This window comes from Notechis scutatus, chromosome 6 (genome assembly GCF_049901735.1).
Source record: "Notechis scutatus isolate UNSWTSFEM ecotype Mainland chromosome 6, rNotScu1.2, whole genome shotgun sequence".
Lineage (NCBI taxonomy): Eukaryota > Metazoa > Chordata > Lepidosauria > Squamata > Elapidae > Notechis > Notechis scutatus.
Genome location: NC_142014.1, coordinates 48,852,114 through 48,875,904, shown reverse-complemented (window position 1 = coordinate 48,875,904; position 23,791 = coordinate 48,852,114). Strand labels below are relative to the sequence as shown.

At 35.8% G+C, this 23,791-nt stretch overlaps 1 protein-coding gene across 11 annotated transcripts; it reads left to right on the top strand.

The window, feature by feature from the left end:
* Window positions 1–1,587: 1,587 nt before the first annotated feature.
* STRA8 (stimulated by retinoic acid 8) lies at window positions 1,588–23,102 on the top strand. 11 transcript variants are annotated; one of them, XM_087968169.1, is made up of 10 exons: window positions 1,591–1,647; window positions 1,786–1,866; window positions 6,108–6,305; window positions 8,258–8,333; window positions 10,181–10,265; window positions 10,644–10,796; window positions 16,068–16,356; window positions 17,551–17,627; window positions 19,310–19,421; window positions 22,800–23,102. In XM_087968169.1, exons 3-10 carry the CDS (start codon window positions 6,114–6,116, stop codon window positions 22,869–22,871), a joined length of 1,056 nt encoding a protein of 351 aa, XP_087824295.1. In that variant the 5' UTR covers window positions 1,591–1,647; window positions 1,786–1,866; window positions 6,108–6,113; the 3' UTR covers window positions 22,872–23,102. The 11 variants fall into 11 exon arrangements, with proteins under 11 accessions (XP_087824294.1, XP_087824301.1, XP_087824295.1 ...); XM_087968170.1 differs by having other exon boundaries at window positions 1,619–1,672; XM_087968172.1 differs by having other exon boundaries at window positions 1,619–1,672; window positions 1,786–2,016.
* The last annotated feature ends 689 nt before the right edge of the window (window positions 23,103–23,791 follow it).

The window sequence follows — 23,791 nt, the reverse complement described above, 5'->3', positions numbered from 1 at the left end:
AAACAATAGGACAGGGACGGTAGGCACGTTGGTGCGCTTATGCACGCCCCCTACAGACCTCTTAGGAAAGGGGTGAGGTCATGATATGCCATACACTAAATAAACAAATCATTTGACTGAGAATTGGCAGCGCTGTTCAGTAAAGAAAACTCATGATTTTGGCACAACCCTCCATATTTCAGGTTTTAAAGAATCCAGATATCTCTTAATTAGCTTACCTAGTTATGAATTTCCCTTATCACATACAGCGTATGCAAATAAAAAAAAACATTTCATGTGAATGAACCCTAACTTTATTACCTATCCTGTATGCTGTTAACCCATTATATTTTTAACATGTACATTCAAGGCCTTTTTAAAGCAATTGCCCAGGAGGAGAGGTTGAGATGGTTCTATGCAGCTTAGTGTTGACAATGAATTAATATTTTTCATTCAAAAGAACAAAACTAAATTATAAAATATAGTAAGAAATAATTCACTTGTCTGCCTTCTCAATTACAGGGCTATTGATGCAATTGACACAAACCACTAAACAAAAAAGGAATAGGATACAGCAAAAAAATGGAGATCGTAGTTTCAGCCTTCAACGTCTGGGCTTCTCAATCTTGAAAAGATTCTGGTATTGCTATATGAATACATTAAAATATAAATCAAGTTTTTAACAGAGCAGACTTCAGGATTTATTGGATTATGGTTGCAAAAAGCTGCTGCAGACTGTTCTCTATCCAGTTAAGGACTTATGGAATGGAAAATGAACCATCAGTATAATTCAAGAATGGTAGTCATATTATGCACATACAGATTGCAGATAGATATTGCAGATTGAAACTGCATAATTAACTTTAAAATGTTGACCTAAGTTCGTCAACATTTTAAAGTTAATTATGCAGTTTCAATCTGCAATACCTATAACAACCAGTCATTAGTTTGTTACTGACACCAAGTCAGCAATGATACCTGGTTAGAGCAAAATTAATTTACCCTACCACTTAAAAAGAAATATTTTATATATTATTTATTCTTAAATAAGGGTATTAAGTCTTCTTAGAATCTGCATGCTAAGTTCAAAACTTTCAGTACCTCCATAAAAAATGAACTACTTGGAGAAGATATAATTATGGTGCATTTCTAGACCATTAGTAATTTGTTGTAGGCAAGTTTGTTAAAGAAATAGGGCAGAGTAAAAGTAAATGTCTGCTTCAATCTGAGAATTGGGTATGTTTCTAGGCACCTTATTTATATGAAATATATTATCAGCTGCTTTGGTATAACAGGCAAGTAGACCCGGTTTAAACTAAATACGGAGAGTGCAACACCCTTATTTGATGACACTGCACCTAGAAGCAAACACGTAGAAATCTTCAGGAGCTCCAGTACGGTGTGAAAACAACCCCATATCCTAATATATACCTAATATATAATAAACAATACACAAATCAAAACTATCTCTTTTCCAGGACTCTGAAACCTTCACTTTCTCTTAACTGCTCGCTTCGCCTCGTCTTATCTTTCCCGCGTTTTTGTTACTATTTCCGGCATCACCTCGGTCAGAATCTCTTGCTTAACATTCGCGTCTTCCTACTGGAAGTTGGCGAATTCTCCTGCGATGTGATTGGTCATATTATGCGCCGCTAAGTTAATGCTATGGTGAGAGCGTGTGCGGGGATAGTCGGTAGGTGGGTGAGTGGAACGTATGCAAGGTGGAGTGGGCGGTAGGTTTTGGGAGTAACGAACGAGTGAGTCGCGTAACTCTGAAAAGTGTAGTTTTTGTCTCTCGTATTCCAGGGTCGAGTCTGTAAAGACGGGAGAGCGTGGAGTGAGGAACTGGGAGCATAACGTGGGGAAAGAATTGCACTCCTAAGGAAGGTTAGTCAGGCACGCTGACGTTAGAAAAATATGGTGAAAAGAAAGGGAGCTTCTACAGAAGGGGACGGGACGAACCCGGAGAATAGCCGGACGCAGACGGTGGTAGATACATAGAGTGGCTGTTTGGCTGTATAGTTAATAGAAAAAGTAGTAAGTTTCAACCTCTTTTATCTTTCGAAGTCAGGAGGAACAGTGTTACTTGTAATTTGGAAATCCTGGGAAAAACAAGCTGAGAAAATGATAAACACTGCTATTTCAAATACCACTGATATTCAGGGAATGTCGTCATGTCAGTTTATTGGTCCTTCCAACTTGTCTATGCAGTAGCAGTAATTCTCTGGGATTCAAGAGAAGAAACCTTAGCTCTTTTGCATGCAAAGTGTATGACTAACCAATATATGGACTATTATTCCCCACTTTTTTAAATACCCTAAACACATATTTAGTCAGAAGCAAGGAATATTTCTCTTTCAATAGGACAACATCAGAGCAAAAAAAAAAAAGAATAGATCCAACTGAAACTGCAAGGTGTTTTCTGTTGACAAATACCAATTGGAAACCCATTAGCAAGAGAGGAATACTGCTGTATTGCACCTTGCCTTATTTCAATGTTGAAAGTAATCTCTTGCTATTTTAACTAGAAGCCATAAATAGCCTTGTTATCATGTCCTGTGCTAAGCACATTGGACTACAAGCATACTCCACAATTTTTGGAGTCTGAATAAATAGTCTTATTCTCTATTAATTTATTTAAATCATATTTAAACCATTCATTTGAACTAATATTGTAGATATATTCATTGAATATGCAGGAAGGATGATTCTTGTATTTTTGTTACTCTGGGTCAACAGTATAGCCTGACAAGCAAGATTATCATGATTAGAATGAAGCCTATATTCAAATCCATTTACTGAATTATATTATTTAATTAATGTCTATTTGCCTAATTTTTCTAATGAAATTGTGTGTATAAATTCTGGTGTATGATCTTGAGCCTTCTAACAGAAAGACTGAATTTAAATAGAATTTCATTCAAAGACAGCAGCCAATGTTCCTTTACTGTGTCATGCTACGGGTAGAAGTTTATATGGCAGATGGGCTGCAGTGGCTCACTTAAGACGCTGGGCCTGTGCACTGCTGAGGTTGGCAGCTCGGCGGCTCGATTTCCGTGAGCAAATAAACCACGGAGGAACAAGAAAGGAGCCTCCCCTGACTGCCTACGGGCATTCAGGCATCCCACGGGTAAAGATAACACCTCCCGAAAAAATTCCTTTCATAGAAGCAGCCAGCGACCTTGATGATCCCTGACTTACATGTGCCATACACTATATATATATATATATATATATATATATATATATATATATATATATATATATATATATATATATATATATATATAATTTTTCTTCATAAAAATAATTTTCTATACATAACAGAAGGATTATAATATACTAATAGTTGTAATATGCTAATACAGGTAGTCCTCAACTTACAACAGTTAATTTAGTGATTGTTCAAAGTTACAATGTCACTGAAAAAAAGTGACCTATGACTGTTTTTCACACTTAGGACCTTTTAATATCCCCATAATCACTTTATCAAAATTTGGATGTTTAGAAACTGGTTCATATTTATGAAGGTTGCAATATTCTGCAATAATGTGATCACGTTTTGTGACCTTCTGACAAAGTCAATGAGGAGGCCAGATTCACTTAACAATGTGTTATTAACTACTGCAATGATCCACTTAACAACTGTGGCAAGAAAGGTCATAAAATGGGGCAAGATTCACTTAACAACTGTCTCACTTAGTAACAGAAATGTTGGGCTCAATTGTAGTCATAAGTCGAGGACTACCTCTATAATACAATATATTCTGGTAGATTGGCTCTTTCACATTTGGATGACTTTCTGTTTAGCCACCTACTTTTTATCATTTGAATGAACACCGCTTGTATGAGTTTATTTTCTTGTGCAAATTCAGAAAACTATTGATTAATCAAACCTTGAGTAAATGTGTCATGTAAATATAGTCTCAAGGTCTCCAATGCAAGCTATATTTATTTATTTAATTGTTGCTAAATTGTAATTGCTAATTGGGTATTAGAGAAAAAATCTATCAAGACAATGTACCATAAAAATACAGTAAAATCGGTGAAAAAAATTAATAAAACAACATATAAAACAACATTTTAAACCAGCAGAGACAACACATATTTAAAAAAAAACAAAGAATTAACAATTTTGAATTTTTGTCAAGCGCTCCCCTGGAATAATATACATGCTATGTAGACCTCAAACTAGGAGAGTATTAATGAAAATGTCCATTGCTGACAACAACCTCCTATTACATCTCAACATATGAAGGCACTCAAAACAAGGCATTTAATAATCTTGAAAATTGGGAAGAAATTTGAAGGAAAATGCTTCATTCAATACTGTATTGTCTCAAGCTATAAAATTCTGCTTAAGTTAATGACAACAATTTGCACTAGGCCTGAAACCAATCTAAATGCCAGTTAAAAAAAACCTGTTGTACAAACATAAAGTGGTTCTACCCTGTTTCTCCAACAATATGGCCTCCCCCAATAGGAAGTCCCAGCATGTTTTATAGGCATGAAATGAAATTAAGCCCCTCCCCCCAAATTAAGGCCTATATTAAAACATGCGAAATGGGGGGAATGGTGGGGGGGGCTTGCCATTAGGAAGTACTTTTGTTGCACACCCGGATATGGTGCTGCCTGCGTTGACCCCGATATGAAGTGCCCCACCAATGCCGAGGTCAACATCCAAGCCATCACCGCCCGCCCGAAGATGCAAGGGGGGGGGAATTAAGTCACCCCCGAAAAGATGGCCTAGCCATTTTTTCGGGGCTCAAAAAAAAAATAAGACCCGGCCTTATTATATGAGAAACACGGTAGTGCTCAGTTCTTGATAATGTTTTGCCTGCATATTTTGCACTTACAGCTTTTCAGTCTAGGCACGAGCATACCGAGTTCAAAAGCAAAGGCAAGAGTTTATAAAGTCCACAATTCAGGTATAGTCCAAAGTCCAAGGTATGAGTCTAAAATCCATGAAGAAGTCCAAAGTCCAAACTCATGGTCAAACACAGCACAGTCCAGAGTTGAGGAAAATTCATGAAGGCAAGCATGCACATGGCTGGAGAATGGGCAGTTGTTTTCAAACAACCCTCTGTTCTACTTGCCCAACTAAATACTTGCCAGTGTAGCTTATTAGGGGTGAGGCTGCCTCCTCGCAAGTATCCTTGCTGGCCTCCATTGAGCCTGCCTTTGTTCTGCCCTGCGTGTCCGCGGATCAAGTGGAGGAGGCAATTCCTCATCCAAACTGGCCAGCTGCAGCTGTCCATCTTCACCCTGCACTTCCAGGAGGGTCTCTGAGCTCTCCGGCTGCAGCTGTGCCTCTCCTTTTCTTCTCCAGCTGGGAGTTCATCCAGTTGCCCCTCCAGTGACCCTTCTGACATGACCCCGGCCTCTCCATTCCTGGTTTGGGACCCTCAGCAGCTTCCCGATGCTGCTCCGCATACATACCCCACCAAAGTCCTCATAGCTGGCTCTTCCTCATCGTCCAAGCAGACAGCAAGGAAGTCATCATACATATGTTATCTGTAAGAGCAAGAAGAGAAATAGATTACCTAAACTTTATTAAGTAAACTCAAAACTGAAACAGCCTGACCTTGTGCCATGAGCTATTTTTCTACCTGTGACATATACCTTTTAGCACCACCCAGCCATTATGGAGGCAGTAGAAAGTTTCTCATTATTACTATATCAGCACCAAGATGGCTGGACGGCTCTAGGACAGGGGTCCCAAAACTCTTCAGCTCTTTGACTGCTTCATGAAATTTCAGACTGTCATTGTCCGCCCCACACACACAAAAATTATATGAAAATGTAATAAATACTAGTGTAACTAATAGTACTATGAATAAGAACAGCAATAACAGATAGACCTTTAAAGCACTGGAGTCATTATTTAGCATCAAGATATAACAAGCGAAATATTAAGATTTAAGCATTTTGACCTTTATAACAGTGAAAATGTTCAACATGCATATATTTTCATCTAATTTTGGCCATCTTATTTGTCCTTGTTGCATAAATATAAGCAATTAAAATGAATTTTGATCTAATTCACTCATAGTGATGCTATAACATTAATACAGTAAGAAACCAAAGGTTTCACATTATGCATGTTTAGTGTAGGTATTATCTTTCAGATTTTGATGGAGATATCTGGAGACTACAGCACCCCATATGCCAGAGTGACTCCTAAATACCATACTCGTCTGCAAGGTATAGAGCCACAAGTGGGCAAAAGACGCTTATCTCAGGCACGTCATAGAGCTACTTTGGCAGGACTGTTCAACAACTTACGAGAAACTGTATTTTCGCAGCAAGAAAATTCTGTCTCAAAGGTACAGAAATAAGTATGCCAGTCTAAAGGTGAAAAAAAAATTAAATACAATAAGAATAATACTTAGTAATCAATATTATTCTTGCTGTATTATTCACATGTTCTTCAATGCTGTTTAAAAATTTCATTTATGAAATTAAAGCTGTCATGGAAGTTTGATTTAATGCTTGTTCCGATTTTGTTTTAAATGTAGGGAATTGTCCTCTGTGTGCTAGAATTATATCTCTGAGTAAGAGCAAGCAGCCTTTTTAATAAAGAAGTAAATACTATGGGAGAATGCCAACTCACAAAAACCCTGCCGTGACAGACATAGCAATCCATTTTTTTTAAAAAAAATATTTTTTATTTATTAAATCTATTTGCCACCCATCTCATTTCAAAGCAACTCTACTTGTCCACTACTAACCATCCATTTAGCAAAAGGAATCCCAAGGTTTCTCTTTTCAGTGTCAAACTATTGCTGCACATAAATAATATTACAAATGAATGCTTTGCTTTACTTTGCAACATGCTATCTTCCTATTTTACTTAGTGAAATAATCTTTCTTTAAGTCAGATGTCAGGGAAGTTGGTAGACACCAAGAGTCCTTATCTTGGCTTAGAGCAGGGGTGTCCAACCTTGGCAACTTTAAGACTTGTGGACTTCAACTCCCAGAATTCCTCAGCCAGCAAAGCTGGCTGAGGAATTCTGGGAGTTGAAGTCCACAAGTCTTAAAGTTGCCAAGGTTGGACACCCCTGGCTTAGAGCTTTGAGCTATCAAGGTGTGATGCAGAATGTGATACGGAAATACGGATTTATAATTTGGTTTCTTTCTGGTCGATGACATTTTGGTATCTTAATTTATAAGCCTGTTTCATACTGTTTCATGTATTTTTTTAAAAAGATCAAAAGCAAGACTGATTTACCCAGTGCACTTAGTGCAATAAAAAAAAATATGTTAGGAAAACAACTACATACTCAGGCACAAATATACATTTTAATCTATTGCTGAGATGATTGAGGTATGTGCAAAGTCAAAGCAAAATCTTCAGTCTGTAAAAAATAGCTAGAGAACTCACCTCTAAACTGAAAGAATAATTAAGGTTTAATGAAGAAACTTTTTTTTTATATAAAAGTATCTAGCTCTTGTCATAGAATGAGGTTTCCTGGAATAATTAAATACAATAGAAGCAGTCCTCGACTTACAACAGTTCATTTAGTGACCATTTAAACTTACGCAGGAGGGGGAAAGTGACTTATGACCATTTTTCACATTTACGACCTTTGTAGCATCCCCATGATCACATAATCAAAATTCAGACACTTGGCAACCGGTTCATACTTATGACTGTTGCTATGTCCCAAGACCATTAGACCCCCTTTTGTAACCTGATCAGCAAAACCAATGGGAAAGCCAGATTTACTTCACAACCATGTTACTAACTTATCATTTGCAGAGATTCTCTTAACAACTGTGGCAAGAAGGGTCATAAAATGGGGCAAAACTCACAATTTCTCACTTAACAGAAATTTTGGTCTCACTTGTAATCATAAGTCAAGGACTACATGTAGTCTATCCTCTCAAGCTGTTTCAAAGCCTCTTGCTTCTCAAGTTTTAATTTCCTTCCTGATTGACTTATTTATTATACTTAGTGTAAGTAGATGAGAATACAGATAGTCCTTAACTTACAACCATTTGTTTAGTGACTGTTCAAAGTTACAATGGCACTGAAAAAAATGAATTATGGGCATTTTCAACTTACAACCATTGCAGCATCCCCATGGTCACATCAAAATTTACACACTTGGCAACAGGCATGTATTTATGACGGTTTAATGCCATATTATCTCATGTTTGGAAGTTGGCCTCGAAATCCAGTTAATTAATTAGCTAACCAATTAAATGAATACATGAATATTAGCCTATTCAGAATGCATACAATAGGCTCTGGTTTGTTTGTTTTTTGGTTTAGTCTCAAGTTTTATGCCAAGCTAAGAATTATATCCAGGAATTGGAGCAAACTTTGGAAAATCTGTTGAAGATGAAAGGTACTATATGGAAGTGCTCATTAAATCTTTTTCCTCTGCTATATCCTTGTTTTTTCTTTTAAAAAATAGATTAGCGGCAAAGTTATAGAATCATTATAAGGCTGGAACAAGAGAAGATGAATCTTTTCCATCTCATATTTGTTGGAAGGAAGTTCCAACAACAGAATTATCAGAAGGTTGGGGAGGTTGTGCTTAATCTCTAAAAATTTTCATGTAGATTTCTTCCCATGTTTGATATTCAGTGAGCATTCATAAAAGTTAGACTCTGACTTGATCTCACTGTGGGGAACTTTACAGACATATTACCTATTGACTTTTTCTTGTCAGCAATATGAAAGTGAGTTGGCACTGCTTTCTTCCAGAAAATACTTTGAATTCCTGATTTAGTTTTCTTAAGACCTCTCTTTGTCATCAGGCCTCGGGGTCTCAGACAGATAAGATCTGAAGGCTGCTCCATTACTGACTGAATCTCGTGTGTGTGTGTGTGTGTGTGTGTGTGTGCGCTTATATGATTGACATACTTATTCTTTTCCCCCCCACATAGCCAGAGTCCTTTCTTGTGACATGGGTGGCCATATAAATTAAATAAATTAAATAAATCTATGGTCTTGAGATTTTTTTGGTGGGCTCCTACCCAAGTACTAATTTGAAGAACTCTGCTTAGTCTTTTTTAGATCAACTAAGATTGAATAGGTGCTGAACTTGATATAAATATATATTTACCCAAGGCAAAAGGAAGCACCAAAATATCTCTTCAGAGGAATGGACAATTTTGAAGGGCAATGTCGTTCATTCACTCATTCAGCCAGCCAGTCAGTCAGTCAGTCAATCAGTCAATTTCTATCATAGCATATCTCAATCAATGACTGAGCAGCTTACAATTTAAAAAAAATATTTTACAATTAAAATACTAAAATCTTTTAAAACTGTATATTTGTTATCTGTAGCTGTTATCCTATATTTGTTAAAATGTTCCCCATTGTTTTAGATCAGACACATTTTTCTCTTCTTTTATATGATTCAAATTCAGACAATATTACAAGGTGGCAAAAATTAGCACTATGCTTACCAAAAAAGGAAAGGTGATATAAAAGTTGATCTACAGATTAAGTCCAATTTTGCTCTTGTGTTTTAAATCTTACATTTTTTGTGTGCATTTTGTTATTCGTTGTGTTTGTAATGGTTTCTTTTTATATTCCTAGTTTTGGGCTGAAATAAAATCTCTATTTCTTCCATTCTCAAATATGATTTATTAAATACAACTGTATTTGGATCAAAGAAAACTCTATTCACTTTCTTTTTCCATTATGACATTCAATTCATTGCTCGTGTCATCATTTTCCAGCCTATTTTTTTAGTTCTTCAAGCTGCTATTTATGAGTGATTTATTTATCTATTCAAGCATCACATGCTGTGATTGGCTTTTGCATAACCTATTATCAGGCGGCCTTAGCTGAAAATATGAGAAACTGTCACTTCTTCAGAGAACATCTGTGTTCCATCAATGAGCTATAGCCCCTCCCAAAATATAGGCTAGGTCATTACCCATAGAACTTTCTGCTTGTTGCTTATATAATATTTGTTGCCATTATACTGTATTATCTGTTTGTTATATCGGTTGAAATTATAAGTTTGGATTATTTTAGTGACATACTTCATGTATATTGTTTGGGCAGCAACACAATATTAATACTAGTAGTGATAAAAGTACAAACAACCAATAATAAAGATAATAGGTCTTTTTTAAAAAAAATATTTTCCTACAATACTTTCTTCAAATGCATTTCATTATATTCAAATTTCAGAATATGCCTATTAGTAACAGATGTTCTTTCTGTTGCCAACAGAAGTTTTAAATCTGGAAGATGGCAATCCGTCCAGTTTGGAAGATGTAAAGGAGGAATATGTCAAGATGTATTTCAACAATCATAGGTTACAAAATTTAAACTTTCTGAAAGCATCCCTTTTAAATATCTCAAATAAGCCTGTGAGCTTCAGAAAATAATTACATTTCTATCCTATGAAATTTGCATGGACTTACAGTCTTTACTGAGTTGCAGAAACAAGAAGAAGGAAAATTAGAGTGAAATAGAGATTTTGAAAGTGGGATTTTTAACATGATGAATCTCAGTCCCACTTTTTTATGCTTGTTTCTCTTTATTCTCATTGTTTATATTGTTTCCCCATGTGGTTTCTGTAGCCCAGTATATTTCTTGAAAAATAATTAACGCTAAACAAAATTTGCTGACTTTTCAACACATGTTTATGACAAAAAAATGGACTTATGTAACCCCTCCATTTATTTTGTAGCATCATACATTCTTCAGATGTTTTGAGTCAAAATGGCACCACAGTCTGGTACGTGATTCAAGAACATGAGAAACCAATTGTAGAAGAAGATGTAAGTCAAAGGCTAACACAGTCACCAGCTACCTCTTCTCCTGATCTCATGGAGTTTGAACGGTACATGAAGAAATAAGATATTTCTCCTTTTGAACTGATTCAACAAATAACGTTATATAGGGTTAAATTTCTTGAGTTAGTCTATATTGAATGAATGAAGACATTTAATAGTTTTTAGTAACTGCAGGATAGAAGAAAGTAAGTATGTTACATTTATGTTATAGTATAGCTCAGTGAAAAGATTCGTTTATGTCATGTTATTCAAGAATCCTAGTCAACAAAGTGACATTTGCTTTCTTTTTTTATAAGTTTTATTAAAAGCTTTAATTTAGAATAAAAACAAACAAGAACCAATATTGAAGGGAAAAAGAGAAAAAAAAATGAGGGAAGAAAAAAGCAGAGACAAAGATGCAGAAATAAAAGAAAAAAGATGTAACAAAAGGTCAAATAAGCTGGAAATGCTTATTGATACAAATTGCAAACCACTACTTAACCTGAACTGCTTCTGAAAAATGTATGTTCTGTTTCTGTTGTTCTTAAATGTGCCTATCACATAGTAGGACCTTGTATACCTATTACATGGCATAATATGTTTTACAGCAAGCCACTTTTTTTCTGAGAGATAAAGTGGGGACAGAATAACTATGGAATATGACCAGCAGGTGGTGCAAACATGTTTCAGTTACACAACTTGAAGCATTTCTTAATTAACCTATCTATTTTTTCAGAGATGGCAAAAATCAGTACAAGGATTTGTTTCTTAATCCATGACCTATAAAATTATTTTGTGATTTCTTGTCTCATTCCTTCCCTTTTACAGTGATACTTTCAAAGCAATTATGATCACCGTTTTTATAATGCAAATTATTCATATTCTTCAAATTTTTAGTGAATTTGCTTGTATTTATTTTCTAATTCCATAGTTAGTCTCCTAATTAATGTAAGAAATTAATTCCTGTTTTTTTTAGGTTACACTTAAATAAACCCAAATGCCATCCTACAAATCATAATTTGTTTAATATAGCAGAAAGCAAACTAAGAATCGTGACAGAATCATCTAAAAGGAATTCCTTCCTCATTTGGTAAAGGTCCATTAACTCAAAGATCTTATCTTCAATTTGTTTGTACTATGATGCATTTATTTTTCCCCCAGCTATCCACGGTATTTTTGAGTTTTCTCCAATATCAAAAACACTAATACTTTTATTCTGTGTCAGTACAAATTTGGCGTCCATAGAGTGTCACAAGTAAAACTATTGACACTACAATTCTAATTTTTATAGGTCACAGTAAGTGTAGACATTGGGGAAGAAGGAGCTGATGATCAGGCCTCTGAATATCTTTTCCAGACTTTCATTGTTGCCTTGTGAGGTGCCACTTTGTAATATATTTCTAGTTGTTTTACTGTTAGTAGTCAATCCCAAAAAACAGAAGCTATCCACCACTTCAATTTTATTGTTAGTTCTAATGTTGGTAACTCTGCCTGTTGTCATTAGTTTGGTCATTTTTTTTTGTATTTAATCTTAGTCTATTATCTTTTGCTTTTGGGCTGGCCAAGTGAGAATTTCAAGGTTTCATCCCAGTGCCTGGAGACTGTTTGTCTTTGGATGGGGAAGAACCATCTCTAAGTCAGGTCTACAAAGACTGAATGGCTGAGGGGCGTGTGTGTCTTTGAGCAGCCCAGATCTTGAATATTCTGTCTGTGACCTTGGCTGGATTAGATGTAACTGTCTGTGACAGGCAGGGAAAAGAGATGCCTTCTAGGGAACAGACACGAGAGCGAAAAACCCCTTAGTAACTAGTTAATTAGAGAAAGAAACAAGAAGGACCAACTCTTAAGTGATCAGATTGCAAAATGATTGTGGGAGATTTGTACTTTCAGATTTGCAAGATTCTGTTAGTGTAGCCTTTAACAATAAAGCAGAATTAGCCTACGTGTTTCTGGTTTTCCTGAGAGAACTGATAAATGGTAAGCAATTTGGGGATATTCCTGAACTCACAGCTCCTGTTGGCCTTTTCCTAGATTAGAGCCTCTTCTGACAATCATCCAATCCCACAATTTAACTGCAATATATTCTACATAGGGATGTCCTTAAAGACCACTCAAAAGTTTCAGTTGGTCCAGAATGCAGTGGTGCAGGCAGTGGTAGTCATACCTTGGTATCCCATACAACACATCTGCTTTGTGTGCTGCACTGGTTGCCATTTTACTTTTGTCTGTGATTAATTGTGCTGGTCCCTATCTATAAAACCCTACCTACCATAAGGTCTGATAACTTGAAGGAGTGTCTGCTACCCATAATGTCTGCCCAGTTGATTTGATCTGGCTTGGTTGGCATGCTCTGTTTGGCATGTTTGATTAAACAAGACCATCTGTTGATAGTCAGAAGCATGGCTTCTCCATATCAGTACCTGCCTTCTGGGATGTGATTCCTCTCAAGATCCAAACAGGCCACACCCTGTTGATGTTTCAAAGGGCCTTGAAGACGCAACTCTTCATCCAGGCCCTTAGCAAGGATGAATGACGCTCTGTTAGATTATGTGGATTTGTTTCTTTTTTGTTCCTGTCTGGTTCTTGTCACATTTACCATTTTTACTTTCATTTTTATCTCTTGTGTCTTTTTCTTGTTTTTAATGTTTCATTTGAATACCCCTCCAAATCTGCTGGGAGTCTAGTGGCATATAAATGTAATAAATAATTATTATCCCCATTGTTGTCCTGTGCTCCTTTATCATCATTACTAAATGTTGAGATCATTTACATTTTCAGCTATCAACTTGAAATACTTTAGAATTTTATGAAGAATAAATAAATACATGCTGGAAGTTGTTCTGGATTTTATTTTGGATATATTCATTTTGTGAGGTCTCATAATTACATTTTATTCTGTATAAATCATGGTTGCAAGGTATGTGTGTTTAATATTTTGAGTTTGATTTTATGTGGCAAGCTGGTTGTTTCCGTGAACAGCAAATATAAGAAATGGCAGTAAAAACTTTATGTTTAAAACAGGAACTCCATTTACAGCAAGAGTTATCTTGATTTTCTCCTTCCATGAAATGTTTTAGAAAGCGACCTCTTGAATGTTGATAATGATAAAAGCAGACACTACCATTTTCTTGTCCTTTTATTCCTTTGCTGCAGAACATTAGCAACAGATAATGTTGACATAGAATATTAAGTGGTTTAATTAAGGATGCAATTATTGAGTAACAATTTTCTGCAGATATTGCCTTGTCAGGCACTCTAGATAGAAAATTATTTTTCCAAATTATTTGATAATTCTCATCAGTTTTGTTCTATTACACTTTATTTTCTGTAGTCAAACCATTAAGCTCTGTGTCCTTGCAATTATTTTAGCAGTGCAGCTAAAGTAGCGATCTTCCTTGTCAGGCCTCTAGTATTTGTGACTTCTGGTATTTTGAGTTGAAACATTGAAGATAATTCATTATTAATCAACATATAGGCATATTCATTTTGTATTTTTTTTCATTATGTAAGTCATCCAGAATCGTTGCAACAGTGAAATAGGCGGCATATAAATTTAATAAATAAATATCAGAGCAGTCTCTTCAATATAGAGCAGGTTATTTCTTCAGTTTTAAAACTGCACTCATTTTCTAATGCAGCTTCTCTCATTATATTTTCAGATAAGGAGATAATATACAGTATAGCCTTATCTTACCTTATTCTTTTGCCAATTAGAGCCAGTCTGTTTCATCATATTCTGTGGCGTCATATTTATGCATAAATTTTGCATGAGGATAGTGAGATGTTCTGTTAATCCTGTTTTCTAAAGATATTTAACAGGTTGATATGGTTGACAATATTAAAAGTCTTCTATAGTCAATGAATGGTACACTGACATTTGGGTGGTATTTTTTTTTATTGTTCTCATTTTTCCAAAATACATCTGCAATAATATTGCCCTCTTCTAAAACCAATTTGAACAGCTGAATAAGAGTCTAATTTGTGTTGGATGATCCTAAGCATTATTTTGCTTGCATGTCAATTTATTGTGTGGCAGTTTTACAGTCTCTTAAGGATCTTTTCTTTGGTACTGGTATGTAGCCTGACATCTTCCTACTGGTTGGCCATTGTGTTCTCCACATTTTCTAGCATAATTCAATTAGAACTTTTACTGATTCATCTTAATTGCTTGCTATATATTTGAAGATATTCCATCAATTCTTACAGCTTTCCAATTTGATAATAATTAGAGTGTTGATTTAACTTGGTATTCTAGTAAGTATCAATATCTTGGATGTCTTGGATGTTGACATCTGTACTGTACAGAATTTCAATGTACTCCTTCCTTATATGTTTGATTTCTTTGAATCTGTCTGTTGACATCATTAGCAAATCAATTAGATGTTAGACCCTCTTTCTAGTTTAATAAATCTTTTGGAAGACTTTCTTTAGTTTTCCATGTCTGTTTCCATCTTAGATGTCTTTATAGATATTATAATACTATTCCTTCGCTAGGCCATGTAAATTTTTAATTAGAGCCTTCCAGAAAATTTTGTCTTTCTTGGTTTTTGTCTTCTCTTTTCAAAAAATTTCTACTGTCTGTTTCAAACATCCAGTTCAGTTTCTTCTATTTCTTGATCATAGACAATCTCTTTTCATACTTTTTGTTAACAACTTATTTGATTTCATTCCACAGTGCCACTGGCTCCCATCAATAAAGTTCAGGACTTCAAAGTTTTTCTTGAAAATGGTGGATATATAGTGTTCCATATCATATTGTGGAAACTGGTTTAACCCTGTCTTGGAATTTGCACATGAGTAAAGAGCCCCGGACCACATCTTTGCTGCTGTAACTGAACTTTTCCATCTGCTTGTGCCAATAATATGGTCAAATGTTTGATCTGGTGGTGTTCCCTAGGCCATATAATCCAACTAAATGTCGTCCTTACTGTGTCCAGCTTTAGAATTCCACTTTTCAATCATAAGCAACATATCATGTATGTGTGTTCTGTCAATTTCAGATTGAATTTGACCATAAAATTTGTCAACTTCTTCTGCATCAGTAGTTAGGGCCAAAAACTGAATAATCTTCATATTAAAGAGTTGTTCATGAAATCTATTTAACTGCATTGTACCAAAGTGCTGTCTTTGTACATTCTTCATGACAAAAAACAGTGGCACCCTTTCTTCATTTTTCATTGTCTGAGCAATAAACGGTATGATCTTCTGACTGAATGTGCCCGATTCCCATCCATTTCAATTCAGTGATGCCCAAAGTGTAGTCAACTTATTGCTCTATGCCTGTTAGATGCCATCCAGACGATATTGTGAGAGATGTCTCCTTTCCTGTTTCATTCCAGATACTTGTATTTTTACAAGCAGACTGTAGACTTGTTGGTTGATAATGCAGTTGTAAGCCCAGAAGAAGTTATGCTCCCTGTGGTCTCCACAGCTGTTTCCCATCTGTGGCAGGGTCTCCCAGAAGACAGGAAGGACAGTGTTTTGCACTACTGTAGTCAAAGACAGAATTTCATCTCTGAGATCAAGACAGCGTCTCAAGAACCTGCCTGTACTGATGAGAGCAGTGTGAGGGACAGTGGAACCAATAGTCAGGAAGCCAGCGGTTCAGTAGTGTCCACACCGGAGGAGGTGAGAATTGGTGTCTTCTATGATTGTAGTTGAACAGTTAGTTAAATGTATCGTTCTAACATTTAAAATTGCTGAGTCTCTATTTCTTCAGTAATAAAAGGGAGGACGGTATAATCATTTCTAAAACACCAGGAAATACTATGGCTAAATTAGCAATAAGTATAGATCTTGACAATAACTCTCAGAAATGGTTCAAAAAACAGCTCCAATTTAAAAAAAAAAGATTTCTCTAGAGTAAATAAAATTGTAACCAAAGCAACCTATATCATATAATAATCTTAATTACAGCACAACCACATTTGGTCTTTTCAGAACGTAAGCTTATGCCACGTCATTGCTTTATTCACCAGTTAGCTCAGTTTGGTGATAATTAAAGCATATGGTTAGGAACCAGATGAAATATGTGATTGGTAGATTAGGTGGAAAAACTACAAAGCCTCATTTATCAACTAGTATTTATGTGGGTTTCTCCACTAAATCCATGGGAGATAATAGGCATTGGGGAAGGATATTATTATTTTTAATTAAATAGGTTCCAGAGAAACTAATTCCTGTCATAATGTCTTATGCCCTAAAATGTTTTGACAGTGTCTTTTCCTGTTACACTTGTTAGCAAAGCAGCACATGTTGGGGTGTCACTATAAACATCAGTTTCAGAAAAAGAATATCTAATAAGGAGGCTGAGAGTAATTTAGTTATTCCTTTACACTGTTGGATTCTTCTTGAGCAATCTTAATTACAACCAAGCTCATTGAGAACATAAAATAGAGATTAATAAACTATAACCTCCTTAATAATTAGAAATTATCCTAAACTATAAACCATAAAATAAATGTTCTTGGGTAAAAGTTATTAACTGTTTTTAAAACTTTGCTGAAAAAATAGTGCATAACAATTATGCGTACCAAACAGTTTCATCTTAGAACGTGCGTACCATCCCTGTCCCATTGTTTCTTTTATTTTTCTTATATGTATCCATTTCATGTATTCATAACTATGTATATACTTATACTTATTATCTTGTAAGCGATTGACAAATCAAATAAATAAATAAATAAAATAGAATAACCAAGCGCTGCACTCCTTACTAATTTAGAAATCATTCGAATAAATGCTAGTCAACAGCAAGAATTTAAAAAGAGTTTTCTTGTATGATGCTTTTGGATGTAATGTCCAGAATGCTTTCTCTTTTAGATCCTCTTTGAAGATGCTTTTGATGTGGCCACTAGTTTTCTTGATAGAAATGAAACACAAGAAATATCCAGTCAAAGGTAATGGTTTTAACTAGATAAATTGCTATGTTGTAATATAAGGCAGACTAAAAGAGAAAGAACAGTAATAAGTTAATCTTCAGGAACAATAATACAATAATAAGTGTCTAAAGAATTTGCCTGTTTACTTATCAGGTTGAAATTCAACACTGTCTAATCAAGTGACCATAAGTGAGAGAATAGCACATAATCTAGGAGATGTGTTTTTATAGAACAGGGATAATGTGAAAGTTATAATTTAATAGAACCAGTTTGGAAATAGTGTGATTAACTAAAAAACAGGGGCAGCCTTTTGCAAAATACTGTAAGTGTTCACTGACTTTCTCTTAAATGTCATTGTTCAAGTACAAGAATAGATGTTTCTTGTGAGACCAAACTGACAGATAACCCATGATCACCAGTACTACTATGTTTGGTGTGTAAAGGTTCAGTGCTATAGACATGCCATCCAAGTTGAGGATCTTGCAGTGTATACAAGGGGCTCTGATTTGAGAAATATGCATTACTGGGATAGAGATGCCAGGAAGAACTACAGTGGAAAAAGATGCACTAAAGGGAAGAAGATTTGGAATATTCGACTAGATCAGAATAGTTATTTGTTCCTATATGTCTGGGCTATTCATTGCCTTGGTCAATGTTTCTAAAAGATATCGCACTGAGAAGATTATAAGGCCATATCCACATAGTCTCCTGATCCTGCCACAAGCACTTCCTGGTCTCGGTCCACATGTTCTTATACCTTTGCCTGTATTTCAAGGCAGCCTATAGCTGGGTGAGCTGAAAGAGGTTTTCTGGTGTTCTAGAAGTTATGCCGTGTAATATTCTGCCTCAAGACTCCACATGCAGACAATATATGGCACATGAATGCTCATGGGGAAGGCAGCTTAAAATTACATGTTCCAGCTGGTCCCACAAGTTTCCTTTAGAATGCAGTATTGCAGGCTGATTCTGCCCACTGCTAGGGGTTCAATCCTGACCAGCTCAAGGTTGACTCAACCTTCCAACCTTCCAAGGTCAGTAAAATGAGGACCCAGATTGTTGGGAGCAATATGACGACTCTGTAAACTGCTTAGAGAGGGCTACAAAGCACTTTGAAGTGCAATATAAGTCTAAGTGCTATTGCTAGTGATATTGCTATTTCCCGTGGGACCATGCCCTCTCTGCCCCTCAGCTCTCTTTTTGCTATGAAGGTAATTAATCCTCCAGGTCCCACAGCCATTGTTTTATTTCTTTTAATGGACAAATTGCTTGACCAGTTGCCGACATCCCCCAAAAGTCATTGGAGTGTGTCAGAGGTTGATGATCAGCTGACAACATATAGAAGTTACACATTTGATTATCCTTATGAAGAGACCAAAAAAACCCTACTGAGCCAGCAACATGTTGACACACTGGCTTTTGTCTGCCATTAATTGTGAACTCTGGCATGGCAGGCTGAAAGGGGCAGTGATGCAGACCTGCTCAGGTGGCACTACAAAGGAACACTTTGGGAGCAGCCTAATTTTAGGAGTCATGGTTTTCCATTAGTATTGGCACTGCAAAGCAAAGCTGGACAATTATGTGAATTTCCTTTCAGTCAAACCTGTAATACAGGCCTTTATATGCACTTTCTTAAGGTAAAGGCTTGCTTTCTATTCCACACAATTGATAGGAGGCCTCAGTATAGATTATTTTGTTTGCAGCTCAGCATTCACAGTCTGTGGTTCAGATAGCCAAGAGGATAACCATCGTATCTACTTGCAGATCATCAGCTTCTTGAAAAATCTGTTTTTTGCTAGCACACAACCATCACAGGTAGGATTTTGCAGTGTGCTTGAAACAAGCTTTGTTAGGATCGTTTCTTATGTTGTGGAAGAAGTACAAACTCGGTCAAAAAGACATTGAAGCAGTTGGGAAAAGTTGAAAGGGACTAATGCACAGTGATGATAAATCGCTTTCAATCTACTTTCAGAGTCCCATACTTATGTCATTTCTCAGCTACTCATGTAACAATTTTCAACTGAAACTGCCCTTGAGTTAGGATTAGGTTTGATAATTACATGTATGTGGCTATAGCTAGTTTTCTTGGCAGTAGTAATTAAATGATTTACTATCACTTTCTGGGATTTTCCTCTTCACTTTAGCCTACAACCTTGAAATTTCCTGGTGATCGCTCACCCAAGTACTAACCCCCATCAAACCTGCCTATCTTCCAAACCTAAAAAACATCAGCCAAGTTCTGCCACCATCTACAGTGACATTTATTTTTTTTCTCAGTCATTCCTTGAGTTGTAAATTGAGACCCTTCTTAAATCTCTGGAGAACTGTAGCATAATTAAATTGAGCATTTGAGGGGAAAGGGGATTTCCTTAAGCTCCATAAGTAGCATAAAAAGTTGAAATTTGCTTGAAGTTATTGAAGATCATGTTAAATATGTATTTCATTAATAAAATACTCAATCCCCTGATCTTTTAAGGCACACTGTTCATGGGAAAACCACAAAGAATGAAGGAAAGCAACATTGTATAAATGAAGGTTACACAAGAGTAAGGGGAAAAAAAGTAGAAATGCAATGGTGTGCTTTACAGCAATTGGCACTTGATGCCTAAATATGTGGCCATTTGATTAGGTCTTATGGGCTTCTTGACATACTGGGACTCCTAAGATGACATTATTTAAGGAAGGGACCCTGTATGTCAGGGGTGTCAGACTCTATTTCATTGAGGGCTGAATCGGAGTTGTGTTTAACCTCGGTGGGCTGGGGGCATGGCCAGGGTGGGCATGGCCAGCTCTGTGTCACTCATTGAGGCTTCATTTTCGGCCACGACAGCCTCCTGCAGCCCTCTCCCAGTGAAAATGGAGGCTAGGAGGCCCACACATGGCCCTCCCGAGCTCCGTTTTTGCTGGCAGAGGCACTGTGGGCTGGTCCTTCACTGTTTCCAGGGCGGACCCACCCACCTTGAGTTTGACACCCCTACTGTATGTGTTTATTCAAGTGTGTGGAATGGATAGATATTTTTTGGAAACAGACATCCCACAAATTACCCAATCCTGTGTCCTAAAAAGGCTTCATATAAATAATCAGGCACTATGAACTGCAACCAAAACTTATTGGAAATCGCGCAACTTATATCTTCCCATGGTGCTGCATTCTGGATCATTTATGACTGTTGGGTGATCTTCAAAGGCAGCTTCACATAGAGCAGCGATGAGCAATTATTAGCAATAAATGAAGAGTGTAGGAACACAAAGTAAACACAATTTTTTTATTTATAAAAAAACAAATGTTATAGCAATATTATTTCATTTCTTGTCTCTTTTACCTAAAAAATTAATCAGTGTTATTTCTAAGCAAATTAATTTAGTCTAAATATGTTAGTCTAAATACATAGCTTTTCTTCTGTCTGTATCTGATTGCTATCAAATGTTACCTAATTTCTACCTTCCCATAAGAATTATGTAGGTAGATTTCAAAACAGGGTGGATTACAAAATAACCACCTATTCTGTTTGATGAAGTTTTGATAGTAGATAAAAATGTTCTTTAAAGTCTCTTTTTGTTAGATGTAGGGTAAGCACTAATTGGCTTGTGAGATTCTCAGTGTTTCAAGCCTGAAAGATTGGAAGTTACTTGTGCTTAGTTTCAAACTGATTTATGAGGAATGACAATGTGGGTGTTGTGAAAACGCTCATACTGTAAGTATGCATGTTAAAATAATGCCCATAATGGTTTAGATGGAATAAATGATGGATATCAATATAATTTTATATAATCTGCTTGTAAAAGAAGGTGAGACTGTTGAGCAATTTTATTATGGTGGCGTCCCACAAACGGATATATCCTGATATGCTGGCATTGAAGCTCCTCAATTTCCAGTTAGTTTCTAGGAAATAACATCTGCATTATGGAAAAACAATTAAAATTCCTTCCATATCCTAGTATAGAAACATGAATTTAAAGAGAAGAACAACACCTGAGCAAGTGGAATTGCTTAGGAGAATGATTTTTAAAATCAACTTATAAATTCCCAATGCAGGAAACCTACAGCCAATGAGCTGCAAGTGCTTCCCATTCTAATTCTTACTATCTCTAGCCCAGTGCAGTTTGTGTATAGGTTGCCATATAATTTATAGTTTATGAACCTTAACCAAAATTAATTACCTACAAGTTTTTCTTGATATCAGTGAAATGTAGATGTTTCTGTATATTGAATCAAAATCAATAGTTCGTTTGAGAGGAGCAGATATATCATACTTTATTTTACACACATAGTTTGCAACTTACCTTATCTTACTCCTCATCTGTTCCTTCTGAATTTGACACCGTTGTGATAAAATAAATTAGTTAATCTAAGCTTGATGGATGGCAATAAAAGGGTGTTTATGTATATGTTTCACCATTAATCCCACAAGCTGATCATATAATCAGCCTTAAGTATCTTTTCTAAATTCTTTTTAAATATTTTTAGAATGCTAATAAATGAGTTTCCCATTAACTGAGTTCTAGAAATCTGAACACTGCAATTAGCAAAAATAAATAAAAAAAAGCAGAAATTACATCAGATACCAAGAGCCATATTCAAAAGAAAGTCCCTAAGAGAATCCATTCTCTGTAAGTTTGACTGTTTGTGTGTTTGCTTTCTGTCCAGCAAATCAAAACTTCTGCCATTGGGAGAAGTTGCTTTTTTTAAACTAAACAAAAAGCTTGCCTATTTAATAGTACATTCTTTGATTTTCACCTTTTTAAAAAAATGCACTTTTGGATTAGAGCCACTGTCGTGGTGCGTGAGGTACAGAGTTAGACTGGGATTTTGTTGTTTCAAAGTAGTATTTGGATAATTTTTTAATCACATTATTATTGTGCAATTTTTTTCTACATCTTGATTTAAATTTAGTAGACTTGACTTGTTGTATTATTGAGCTATGAGATAGCCAGCCCTCTTGGTAAGGAAACCAGCTGAAAGGATAGCATTCACATCCATAAATCAGCAGACACTGATTAGCATCTGTCACAATGTCATGCTGCATTTATGTAAAAACACAAATAAGCTTAGTATATTTGAGAATCTGGCTGCCAAAAAATTAGATCATTTAAACTTGCTATGGAATGTTTATTCATTAACTCTATTACCCCAAATAGTCCCGCTCCTAACAGAACATTAATTCTTCTTCTCCCTATCTTTATTTTTGGCAGGAAGAAATTCTTCAGTTAGACTACGAGACTGTAATGTTGCGATGCACGGAGACATTTGATGATGATTTGTAACTGAACATGTTTGCATTAAGTGCAGAAATATAGCTGCTGTTTAACATTTCCCCGCTTTCCTTAAAAAAGGAAAAAGAAGCATTAGCATGGGAGACGTTACTACAGTTTTTCATCATGCATCATGTTACAAACAGTTCTGTTTATGTTGGCTTTGAATTTCTCAGCAGTTACTTTACGTGTATCGAAGTTTAACATTCATAAAGTTATTTTTTAAATATATGTCTTCAGTGTTGCCAAGCGTCAAGTCAGTTTTCTCACATCCTATAGTTAAAGTTAAAAACTAAGGGCAAACTACACGTGATACTAATTGTTTCATTAATGAAAACAGCTTTCCCTCAGCCTGGTGCCTTTAGATATGTTTATTTATTTATTTTATTTATTTGATTTGTCAGTCGCTTACAAGATAATAGGTATAAGTATATACATAGTTATGAATACATGAAATGGGTACATATAAGAAAAATAAAAGAAACAATAGGACAGGGACGGTAGGCACGTTGGTGTGCTCATGCACACACCCCTACAGACCTCTTAGGAAAGGGGTGAGGTCAATAGTAGGCAGTCTAAGGTTAAAGTTTTTGGGGTTTGGGGAAGAAATCACACAGTCAGGTAGAGTATTCCAGACATTGAACACTGTTGCTGAAGTCGTATTTCCTGCAATCAATTTTGGTGCAGTTAACCTTGAGTTTGCATCTATTGTGTGCTCTTGTTATGGTTGAAGCTGAAGTATTCATTGACAGGTAAGTCATTGCAATGTATGATTTTATATACCATACTTAGATCAGACCGAAGAAGGCATAATTCAAGGTTTTCTACGTCTAGAATTTCAAGTCTGGTGGCATAAGGAATTCTGGAACGAGTAGAGGAGTGGAGAACTCTTCTTGTGAAATATTTCTGGACTTTCTCAACTGTGCTAATAT